Consider the following 12,583-nt stretch of genomic DNA (forward strand, 5'->3'; position numbering starts at 1 on the left):
AATGACACGCTGATCAGCTGTAGTAAAAAAACAAAACAAAGTTTATTTTTTTTCTCAGTCTCTATAGTGACAGTTTTACAAAGCAGTAGTACAGAGGTCATTTGTGAGGTCACTCCTCACTACCTGTTTCATCACATATCTCATGATCTTCGATAGCGAGACAGCTGGCAGCTAGATATTGATTAGTTTTGTCTGATGTCAGTGCACTGCGGCCACCATTGATGAGCTAATCATGACAATGACTGCTTTTCAACACAAATACAGTAACGTACCAGTAAACACGAGGCGATTAATGTGATACGATATGCAAAAAATTAAAAAATAAAAATAGAGGATGTTCTGTGGCTTTATGTGCACCTCTAAAAGTTTTATAGCACCAGTGATTTATACAGTCATCAACGTCCTTTGGATTATACGTATCCTTACACACAGGATCTAGTGAGCAAACACACATGTGGAACATTTTAGACGAAGAGAAACATGCTGAAATGCAGAAGTGCTTTTTTGCACAGGGGTAGTGGGGGTGTACAGAGGAAGAGGAGGGAGGGAGGAGGGCAAAGTAAGACAACGTGATGAGGGAGGTGAAAAAGCGGCAGTATCTGGGCGGGTGGTGTCCCTGATCATCAGCAGCTTCCGCAGCTCTTTCCACAGCTTCCTCCTAATGATGCACACTGGCCACTCAGCGCCGCCACTCCACAGCGAGAAAACTGATCGCGACACAGGTCCGCTAAACACACACAAGCACACACACACACACACACACACAGAAAAGTCCGTTAAAATCAATCTCATGATTCTTTCTCATATGAGCTATTGTCCAACACAGACAATTAAAATCATTAGAAAGTTATTTTCTATAAGCGGGCTTGTAGAAGATTTTGGATAACAAGCCAAATTTATACCATCACTTTAGAATTTGTGTATATTTTACATGCGTTTCTCTTTCATTTATATTTATTTATATGCCTTTGAAGATTTGGTTTTATTCATTAATTTATTAACCTGCAAGATGAAAATTAGCCTGTTCAGCTAAACCTGGCATATTTACAGGATGGGTTTAAGTGCTTGTGTTAATTAATATGCACTTCCCCTTTTAAATTAGTACATAAAATATCAAGGAGTAAATGCATGAACACAGGTTACGCGAATCCCACCTCTGAGCAGCTCCTCGTGTGCGCACACAGTCCTCACGCAGACCTCCTTGTTGACGACGTACACCCGCCGCAAACTGAACAAAAACACATGCAGAGGTCACACGTGCGGAGCCAAGAGCAGCTCACAGTCATCATGTCGGTCTTATCAGTCACAACTGCATCTACAGGCAACAGTCTATAGCCGATCTAATCAAATCCACTGTTGCCTATTTAGTGAGACACTGCACTTCATGGTGTTTCCTCATTACTGCTGAAGTTTATTTTCAGTCAGCACCACATACGAACTCATAAGAACTAAATGAGGGTTGATCCACAGCTGGATATTGTTCCCAACAAATACACTATTTAGTCCTGTTTGAATAATGGAGTCTTTGAAATGATTGCTGAGAACAGGCCGTACAATCTTTATCCGGTAAGTTCTTGGAGAGCAGTTTGGCTCCTGGTTGCCTTTTTGTTAGACACCTTGAGACATCTGCATCGTATAAAACCTCATTCCTTTTGTTTTGGATCTGCATAAATGCACTGTAGTTCCAGCACATCAGAATTAACTGTGCTTCAGTGATATTTACATTAGAATAACAGACCAAAACTAGCACAGTGCACATGAGGTAAATATCCATTCATCAAGACTAAATGAAGCCATGCAGTATTACTCGTAACCACTGCTTTCTGTTGCTGTTGTGATCCTTTAAAAGCACTTACCTGTAGAAACAGAGGCTGTTGAGACACTGCTTGCATGGCTTGTGAACTGAGTAGAGTCGGGTGCAGAGGTACTGCTCTTCTCTGCAATCTGGGAATCAAACAACAGAATCATTTCTCCACTCTATGTAAAACTACTGGCTTTCTGTTCTCGTCTCTCCGAATCACTTACCGAGAGGTCCAGGCTCCGTGGGCTCTGTCAGGAATTCGGGATCTGTTTTTTTCAAATAGTATGAGACATGCGGCAATTTGCATTCATTCATTCAATCGTGACAGCACTGGGAGTAAATCTGTGACTGATGGGAGGAGAGCTAAGCAGACGTACCTGATTTTCCAGGACGGATCACGGGGTTGAGCTGAACCTGCTGCTGATAGCCTCCGCGAGGAGGGTCTAAATAAGAGGAGAGAAAAAATTTCCCACTTATACACTTGGCATAACATTTAGAAAATGAGGAAACTGAAAAAAAGAAAAGTAAATGTCTCACCTGTAGTGTCCTCATACTCTTGGAATTCTTAAAACAAGCAAGAGAGAAAAATGTTTCATGAGATCAACCGTTAGTTTAAAAAAAAACCCACAGAAAGCGCTGCACCACATAACGTGAACCACCTGCACGAGTTCACAAGCTTGTGAGTCAGTAATCATGACTTCATATGCAAGATGTTTAAAAATAATAAGATGCAGACTGGTCAAAGTGCTATTTACACTACAGTGCAGTTGGTATGCGAATGACAAACATATGAATCAGGAGAAAGACAGAGAGAGGGGGGGAGGGCGAACTCCTCGAGGGTGGGTGATACAGCAGAGGATAACGAGGAATTGAGAACAGATGTGGAGAGCTCTGATGTAAACCGATGCTGAGCAGGAACAATGTAGTCCAATATTCCCTTAATTAACTTACCGTTAAAGATATATGGATCCTGGTACTGGGGCTGGCTGAACAGCACAACTGTTGACATCGTAGACAAAGAGAGGAATCACAAAGACGGAATGATGAGAGAAGTGCAGTCGGTGAAACACAAACAGCTCTTTCACTGGTGTTTTCTAAGTCTTTTAAGATCACACTCATCTCCTTTAATAAGGCAGTTGTGAAGTATGAAACGTTACAAATGCTGAAAATGTAATCGCACCTGATAATTATGTGGTGTTTACATCTTCAAGCTCTAGCTAGCACTACTGCAGGACCATTATTGCAAATGACAAGTCACAATCCCATCAAGCTCGGGAACGTGGGGAGAAAGACCGCACATGGCTTGAAGGGTTTGGGCAGGAAGCCTTTCTGCTTAAGCCTAACCATTAGTGAGTGAACACTGAGAAGAATAACACCATTACATCACTACCAGCAGCCTGAACGAGGATCCATGGATTCTTTGCGTTCATGTTGGTTATGCCAAATTCTGACCCTAACCTCTGAATAACACAGTAGAAATCGAGACTCATCACACCAGGCAGCGTTTTCCGATATTCTCTTCGCTAATTTTGGTGAGTCTGTGAGAACTCTAGTCTCAGCTTCAGCCATGGCACGTTCACCTGTCTTTCTCATTCTTCAGCAGGTCGTCTTGGTCATGACTACACTCCTAGATCCACTGGGCTGCCGCCATTTGATTGAATGATTAAGTATTTGGGTTCAAGCAGTGGAACAGGTGTACTTAAAAAATGCCAAGTGAGACTTTGTGCTGCTGTATCTCACTATTATTCAGAGCAGCATACATGTGTTATCTTTGCAGCTTTTTATCAGTTTGACTAAATTTTGTTGCTATTTGAGGAATAGTGAACATAGTGAATAGTGAATAGTGATCTTTGTTTTTTACAGTGGGCAGCAATTTTCAGTTAAAATTTGAAAAGTTTTGGGAGGTTTTCGGCATTTTTGGTCGAGAGCAAGGAGTGTGTGGGACTAAACTGGACAACGGTGATAACAGGTGCTGTTGGGGCTGTTTTGTTGTTGAGGTCTGAACATGAAATGAATAAAGGAATAAATAAACGAGTAGTTTGACATTTTTTTAAAATGTTGGCAGGGCTTTGTTGGTACTTTTAGACTGAACTACTTATCTGTCATTTAATCTTATTTAAGTTGTTGATCGAGGAGTTTTTCATGCATGATACAGACATGAGAATGGTATCAATCTCCTTACCTAACTTGAAGCAAGAAAGCAAATAAATCTATTATACCAAAATGTCCAAACATTTAGTATTGAACCTTTGGTGTTATAGAGAACCGATTTGTTTTTTGAAGCTGTTTCAGCTCGTAGAGGCCTGTGGTGCAGTTACCTGGCATGCAGAGTAGCAGGAGGACTCTCATGGTCACTCTGGGAGGTAGACTGACTTTAACACTGGAGGGAAATGGGTCATAAATGGGACATAAAGAGTATTAATCAAAACAAAACAACATGAGGGGGATAAAGTGCTCAGTGCTGGACACTGCTTTGGTCTCCTGAAAACTCGTCTCTTCTCTTTCCCCCGTCCTCCGTCACCTTTCCACCCCCCCATACTTCTGCCCCCCTTAAGCCATCATCCTGTGATGGCTTAAGGGTGGTGACCAACACCACCACCTCCTCCACCGGGGAACTGTGGCAGCAAGAATGTGGCACGTCTTCCTCAGAACAAACTTTCTGTTTTACAGCTTTTCCTCGCAGCAGCACACAGTCCGCATTCCAGGAAAAGAAACAGAGGACTCCTCGACCCCACCCCACTCTCTTTCTCTCTGGGTTTTCTTCATCCCTCCCTCTTTATGCCTCCTCATCCTTCATTTCCCTTCTGTCGCTCTCACTGGTCATTTCCTACCAGCCCCCCCTCCTTTCCCCCCTTTTCTTTCTTCTTTACCCGACCAAGCAACAGAGCTTTTTTAAAAAATAAAACCCCTCTCTGAATCCGTCAGTGACATTCATGAAGTCACACTGTTACATACAGTAAAACTCATTACCTTACACTGGCTAAAGTACTTTTCCACTTTGTGGAAAGTATGAACGCTCCTCCTCCACAGCTGCTGCTGCACTGTGGGCCACTTCATGCACTAAACCTGATTGTGTGGTACATACACAAAACCCACTCTTTTCTTTTCTCCCTCCCCTTTGTTTGTGTGTGTGTGTGTAAGTAAATGCAGATTTTCTAGGTCACATTTGGACACAAAATCTGTGAGTAAAACACTTTTTGCACAAGTTGTGCATGCATGCCAAGCAATTTGTGCACCTTTGTGTGACACTAACACACACACACACACACACACACACACACACACACACACACACACACACACACAGAGTTCTTGGAATGGCTTTCGGAAACCATATGTTTTCACAGCACACATCTGGGAGCCATTACCCCCCCCCCCCCCCACACACACACACACACATATACATACACAAAAATACCCACAATCAGGAGATGCTCTGCTGTCATCCATTTTTGCACCATTTGGTTTTTTATAGTTAAAAAAGGGAACACTAATGAATCATTTCTGCATATGCCCTCATCGACCCCTATTCTCTGGAAGCAGCTCAATCCCCCCCCCCCCCCCCCCCCCCCCCACTCAATGACAGAGAGGCTGGAGAGAGGGTTTAGTTTTCACCCTCTCACCAGTGCCATCGCTGCAGTCCCTCCTCCTCCTCCCTCTTCTTCTCTCCAGTGAAAACACAGGACCACATGTCAATTCTCAACAGCCATTAATATACACCCAGAATATCCTCGGCTATTTTTGGTTTGCATTAAGCAGACTGATAAGCGCCAGGAATGCTTTGAAGTCCTTTTAAGACTCACCGCACTGCATGAAGTCTGTGCACAAAAAATGTCTCCTGATTTTTTTCCCCTCCTCCATAACCTTCAGCATAAATGCAATTTAGATCAGGTAAAGTCTGTAACTCAATTCATACGTGCATTTAGTAATGGTAATAATAATAATAAAAAAAACAAGAAAGTCAAACTAAACCAGTCATGCGACTTTTTCAGAGATCTTACCCAACTTTGACTCAATTCGCTCCGACTTTCTGCTGCTCTCATGTGTCCTGTGAGTGCAGGAGGACTTCCAGCGCCACATTGTACCACCCCGCATCTGCAGTCTCCTCCCCGTCCAGTCCAGCCCCGGCCTCCAGCAACGACCAGCAACAACCCTGTCAGTGGCTGTATCCCAATTCAGGGTCTGCAGCCTTAAAGTACGCAGCCTTAACGGTCCACAAGGGCCGCGTACTCAAAGACCGCTAAGGCCTGAAGTGCGAGGCTTGTGAAATGGAACGGTCTGGCCTCCGTAGCGCTGCCCAGGTTGCCTAGCAACCATGATACTGACAGCTGGAAACGTTTCATACAGCTTTGTTTGACAGAAATGAAGGAGAAAATCTTTTGTTCATTTGTTTGTTTGTTTCTACATGAGCTTTGATCATTCTCTGTAAGATTAAGCTCAGCTATTGAACGGTGTATATTTTAAAGTAAAGGCTTTAAAACCAAGTTAGTACAAACGTCACCAATGTCACATAACTTTGCCGACATGTGGCCAACAGTAATGTTTTAATGTTCCTCATTATTAAACATTTGCACATAAATAAGTGACACAATATTCAGTGCTTACTTTTCACAGTTTACTCTTCGGCTGCTCTGCTTCTTCGTCTGCAGCAAAATTATCCACACCGACTGCCGCGCTATGAATTGTGGGATATGTTGGGCCACGAAGTCTACATTGCCACAGCCTTAAAATTCAGGGAAATGAAGGACGCATTTGAGGGCCGCATTTCGAGCAGCCTTTGAATTGGGACAGCCTTCGGCGCGCCACTGTGACGTAATCGGCCTTAAAATGCGGCCTTTAAGCCTGCAGACCCTGAATTGGGATACAGCCAGTGAAGAGCTATGCAGAAGTGGAAGCGATGCTATAAACTCTATGAAAGTATGAAATCGAAGGGTAAGTTCACATGATCCGTAGTGCTAATTTCCAGCTCCGTGTTTTATTCTTGTGCTTCCAGGATAGTTTAGCATGATTTACATTTCTAAAAATAATCCTCATTTTTCTTAATATGGGCACTGGTGCAGCCCTTTCATGTAGTTCATCTACTGCTTGAAACAAGACTTTTAGCTATCTTCCCATATTATTTTTAGATGGCTTTCTTCTGATTGGCTGGCCTGTGCAAACAGAAGGTCTGGACAGCGGGTGGGTGGGGCTTCTGTGCTCACAGTCTGTGATGTCCCCCTTTCACTGATAAAACAAGTGACAAAAGTACAAAAAAATTTCACCCAGAGCAACTAATTGTTTATTACCTTGAACCTTTGGCAATCTTTAACGCACATGTGTACAGATCACACAAATGTACAGTATAACGCTCCTAACATATCAGGGTTGAGTCACACCAGATTTTTGGTTCTTTTTTCCTGGCATTGATGTCTTGTATATAATGTCAGCACATATAAATACCAGCCATGTTTTCCTTTATACAATACAACTGCATGTGGGTCCTTGTTAAATTCTGTACACATAGAAAGTTTTTAAATAATCAGGCCTCATCACATCTTAAAGACCTGGCAGATCGCTCCCAGACTGCAGGTTTAATTGTGGCAGAGCCTTCAGGTCATTCTTCTGTGAAATCAGCTCCCAGCTTGGATTTGGGAGACAGAACCCCTCTAAATTTTTAGGTTTTAAGCTTTTTGGTAAAGCTTACAGTCAGGGCTCAATCAGGGGACCCTGCTGCTGCGATAGGCTCAGGCTGCTGGCAGACTTCCCATGATACACTCTACTACACTTTTTTTCTTCTTCTCTCTCCCACAGTTTGTATCTTCTCTGTCCCATCATCCCACAGCTGGTCTCTTACAGATGGCTGCCAGAGGCTTGTTGGGGTTTCACTCCAATATCACATTGTATGAATTTGCACTTTATAAAGCTCCTTTCTTGTGTAAATAAACTCCAGTTTATGCCAAAATTAATTTTAAAATGAGGTTTGTGGGCAGCGATTGCTTTTTCTGTCTCTGTACATACCCACAGCACTGAAAGCAAAGCTCTGCATTGAGTCCTCCAGAGATTAGTCTGCTGTACAGATGACAAACTCCATTTTACAACATAAAGCAGGATTTTAGTGCCCCTTTAATTACAGTCAACATACAATAAGAGTTTAATTGCTGGTTGAAAAAGCTTTGAAATGCTTCAGATGGTTCAACTCATTTGGCTCTGCCCAACAGTGACACCCAGAGGACACCGAGTCAACGTAGTAGTAGTAGTAGGATGACAGGAGAAATAATCACAAGTGAAAGACCGCAACCAGAATTTAAACGTATTTATTTCCATCAAAACAAAGACTGATGTCAGTTTGCTGGAAGATCTGAGGGAACGTGTCTGTGAACCAGCTGCTAACATGAAAAGCAACGAGCTAAAAGACACACAAAGAAACGCCTGGATTTTACTCTGCAGCATCAAGTACACAAACACACAGTAGAGTTGGAGGTAAACACCTATTTTATGGTACATGTAAGACTCAGACGCTCTCTCTCCTTCATTCATACTGTACATGTGCGTTTATGTCACACCAAGTTCTCCAACCACACACACACACACTTCTGCTACAGCTGACTGCAGGATGTCGTGGTGGTGATACATGGTGCACTGGCCCAACAGACCTGAAGAAGCATTTTTTTGATCATTGTATAACTTAGTCATGGAGGGATAAGAAGATCCAGAGGATAAATGAGGTTTCAGACAGCAGCTGCTGTCTTCTCCTTGTATGTGGCCATCATCTTCTTGATCTCAGCGATAGCTTTTCCTGGGTTCAGGCCCTGACAGGAAGAGCACAGAAAACACAAAAGCTTATTCACACATCTGAGTAGACTCTGTACGAAGCTGCTCAGATGTACCTGAAGTGTCAGCAGTGATGTGTTTCTGTGCAGAGAGCTTACCTTGGGACAGGTCTTGGTGCAGTTCATGATGGTGTGGCAACGGTAGAGCGAGAAAGGATCCTGCAGCTTGGACAACCGTTCTTCTGTGTACTCGTCTCGTGAGTCAATCATCCAGCGGTACGCCTGAGACATGACAAAGGTTTACTACACAGCCTTGCTGATTCAGACTATAACAGACCATCCCGCATATTAAAGTGCTCAAACACACACCTGCATGAGCACAGCAGGCCCGAGGTATTTGTCTCCGTTCCACCAGTAACTTGGGCAGCTGGTGCTGCAACAGGCGCACAGAATACACTCATACAGCCCGTCCTACATGGGAGAGAAGCAAGTAAAGATATGTTTCCTTAATGTGCTGGAAGACTAAATGTTATGGGACAGTGAAAAAACAGACAAAGACAAATGTACCAGCTTCTGCCGGTCCTCCACAGACTGCAGGTATTGCTCCTTCCCTTCCTTGGACTCATCCTTCTTCTTCAGGTAGGGTTCGATGGACTTGTACTGGGCGTAGAAGTTACTCATGTCCTGCAAACACATTGCTACACTAATGAATCCACCAAACTGAACTGTCTACTCAGGTGGCTGCGGCTCAGATGATAGAGATGGTCGACTACCAATCAAATGGATCAGCTGACCGATCCCAGGCTCCTCCAATTCACGTGTCAAAGTATGTGTACGAATCACTCACATTTTATTGTAATTATAATTTTGGCTTCCAGTGACTATTATAGCAAGATAAGACCAATAAAACGATTACTATCAACCTAATTTTTATTTTCCTATTTATTTAAACTTTTTCTAAGTCTAACATCTTTAATAATCATTGAAGATCTTAAACAATGTGAATGTGCAATTATGATTTATTGCTGTAATCAAGCAGCCTTACATTCAAATGCTAAAAAATAAAAAACTGACACACCCCCCCCGGTCTGCTGTTATTAAACAAAATCTGCCTCAATTTACATTTAGCTGGATTTTAGCTTCCACAGAGAAGCAGTGAGCAGTAGCTTCTTCACACCAAGACCCAATCAGTTCAAAGCAACATTTAACCGTCAGGCCTACTGATCATTAAGGGATGCCCAGGATTAGTCGACCACACAATTAAGCATTGCTGTCCTTGCTAGCTGGCGGCAGAAACACTAGTTGGTTAAACAAATTATTCAGATTTTATTTGTGCATGCTGCTGGTTAACAGCAGGGTTTTACATTCATCCAGCCGCCACCCGACAAACAAGAATCACCCCTCTCCATCCCTCCTCCTCTCTGTGTTGGGAAGGTGTTAACAAGAAAGACGGAAAGTCAGACAATGTAAATTCAGCCCCTTTATTAATCTTTTGAGTGTTTCTGATTTTTAGAACAGTCTGATTGATTTTCCCTTCTCCTGTTTAATCATCTAGAAAATTAAGAATCAGGAACATCCGCATCACATAATCTACAGCACCAACACTCCTAAAAAGACATCCACGCATCTGATTCATTAGATCTGGTTTAAAAAAAAAAGATTGGAAATAAAACGTAACGGTTTTCATGAATGCTAATGTGTTTTTTCACTGTTAAAAACAAAACAAAACAGTGTAACATTTGTTATTTCAACACTAAATTTTGCACATGCAAAATAAAAAAAAGCAACCAGCTGTTAATGACTTTAAACTCTTAGCACTTGTGTGTGATAATGTGATGGCTGTGCTAGCTTATAAAACAGGACTGAAGTAAATGCTTCGTTCCAGATGTTCGGTGAAGCTGACTTACAGGTACCAGGTCCTTGACGACGTACATGTGTGGCAGAGGGTAAATCTTAGTCGGCTTGCTAAGGCTGGAGTCGATCTTGTTGAGGCAGGCGAGTGTGTTTCCTCCATTGATGTTCATCGCACAGGACCCACAAATACCTGGTTAAAGCAGAATAAAAATTATAATAACAACATTTATTATTGACATTTAACTTTTGAGGACAACAACAGATGTGGTACAACCGGTCTGTGTGCAACTCTTGCTTGTGGTGTTGTTGCTCGTCAACCAAACAGTGAAACTGAGTAATAAAAATAATGACAATGCTGTCTGTGCTTTTCATACTGTATTTCTTTTTTACCGTTAATGTTTTTTGGGGGTTTTGCACTTCTTACTTTGAGCTGAAAAGATGGGCTTCTTAAAGATGGGCTTTGTCTTCAAGAGTATAAAAGCTTTGACTCAGGTGCTCTAGACTCTGTAAACCCCTTTTAAAGGTGCAACTCCAGCCCCTGTGCTACTGACCTTCTCTGCAGGAGCGACGAAATGTCAGAGTGGGGTCAATCTCATTCTTGATCTTAATGAGCGCATCGAGAACCATTGGGCCACAGCTGGATGAAAACAAAACAAAACACAGTAAGTAAAAAAAAAAAAAAATGTAACATGAAATCGTCAAAGCAGCTTGTCTGATGTGTTTACTTGATCAGCTGAAACCCAGACAGATCATTCGGCTGAGCAGCATTACTCAGCATTGAGCAGTGTCACGCTGACAAACATGAGCTGAGAGTTTAATAAAGCTGATTAGAGAACAGGTGAAGGAAGAGGACTGAAAATATGCCAGGCTGTCAGGGCCACCTGTTACTGAAGCCACCAGAGAGCATTAGTTAGGCCATTAACAATGTCCTTTGTTTAGACCCGAATATATTCTCAGCAACATCCTAACCAACAAACATCCTAACCTGTGAAAAATGAAGACTCTGCTGCGATATCTGGGCTAAAATGGAAAGCTGCTGGACTGTTGAGTCTGCTTTTAATCAAACTTTCTCTAATCAATGACAGGAAATTGCTCTGCCTGGATGCCAGATGTCCAAATCTATGACACTCACGTGTTGAGGTCAATCTCAAAGGTCTGCATTCGGGGTTTGTCCCCTGGAGTGTCTGGATCCCATCTGTACACCTGGAACTTCTTTACCCTGGGCTGCCCAGCTGGAGCTGCTGCTGTCTGTGCATACCGTACCGCCTGATCACAGGGAAGACAGGCGAGAAATCAAATATAATAATAATTTAAAACAAACAAACACACACACACACACACCAACCCGCTTTGGGACACAAGTATGCAGTACTGATTTATTAGTGCAGAGTCCATGATACTTAAAGTCCTCTTCAATCATGACCAGGATGAAGTACCTGCTCCAATCACTAAATTTAGCTTTGTCTAAATAACCTTTAGTCAATACCAATAAATATCCTGTATTAATAGCAGTCAGACATGGTTTCATAAAACACAAACTTCATTGCAATAGAATTATGCCATCATTTTTTTCGGATTGTGTCTTTTAATATATTTTTATGCACAAAGCTCTATTATTATTTACTTTTAGTGCCTTTTAGACATACATTCCAACACATTTAGCGTTAACCAGTCGAACCATAATTAACACAAGTTTAGCTAAAAACTACACTATGTAACCCGGACTTCAGAACATAGACGGAACCCTCACGTAGAGAGCTGTAACCGGTCTAAACGCTGACACCGGGCCGGCTGATGACAGCAGCGGTTCGCGATGAAACTATTTACTTTTCCCTAATAACCGTCAACATACCAAGAGTCCTGCGGGAGAGCGGAATGCCAAAACACCGCACCGAGTCAAGGACGTAAAACTGGCGACCGACATTTTGGATGGTCTCTCCTTTGACCTCCGCAGCTCGCTATCCCAGCATTCAACTCAGTGGATGGGTTTGTTTTGCACACCGACGTGTTGCGCACTGAAGCAAACACGTCCTTTAGAAAGTGTGTATTTTTACGGATCTGTAATCTAATGTTTGACATTTTATTTTCAGGCTTTTGTTTTGTTTTGTTTTTTGTTTTGTGAACCGTAGCCGTCTGGTGCAATTGATGAAGTTGTTTGTGTTAAATTAGCCCGCACGCC

General features: G+C 42.5%; 2 protein-coding genes across 2 annotated transcripts; both read right to left on the reverse strand.

Moving 5' to 3' along the window:
• Positions 1-18: 18 nt before the first annotated feature.
• On the reverse strand, positions 19-5,928 carry mfap2 (microfibril associated protein 2). Its single transcript, XM_085159787.1, has 9 exons — positions 5,803-5,928; positions 4,120-4,181; positions 2,753-2,800; positions 2,339-2,365; positions 2,179-2,244; positions 2,026-2,067; positions 1,857-1,944; positions 1,155-1,228; positions 19-727 (listed from the first exon to the last, which is right to left on the reverse strand). Exons 2-9 carry the CDS (start codon positions 4,148-4,150, stop codon positions 624-626), a joined length of 480 nt encoding a protein of 159 aa, XP_085015913.1. The 5' UTR covers positions 4,151-4,181; positions 5,803-5,928; the 3' UTR covers positions 19-623.
• A 2,150-nt stretch (positions 5,929-8,078) lies between these two features.
• Positions 8,079-12,391, reverse strand: sdhb (succinate dehydrogenase complex, subunit B, iron sulfur (Ip)). Its single transcript, XM_085159786.1, has 8 exons — positions 12,257-12,391; positions 11,537-11,670; positions 10,956-11,041; positions 10,458-10,594; positions 9,118-9,234; positions 8,920-9,021; positions 8,710-8,832; positions 8,079-8,589 (listed from the first exon to the last, which is right to left on the reverse strand). The coding sequence occupies exons 1-8, from the start codon at positions 12,326-12,328 to the stop codon at positions 8,509-8,511; spliced, it is 852 nt and encodes a 283-aa protein (XP_085015912.1). The 5' UTR covers positions 12,329-12,391; the 3' UTR covers positions 8,079-8,508.
• Positions 12,392-12,583: the final 192 nt, after the last annotated feature.

This window comes from Neolamprologus multifasciatus, chromosome 5, assembly GCF_963576455.1.
Source record: "Neolamprologus multifasciatus chromosome 5, fNeoMul1.2, whole genome shotgun sequence".
Classification (NCBI taxonomy): domain Eukaryota; kingdom Metazoa; phylum Chordata; class Actinopteri; order Cichliformes; family Cichlidae; genus Neolamprologus; species Neolamprologus multifasciatus.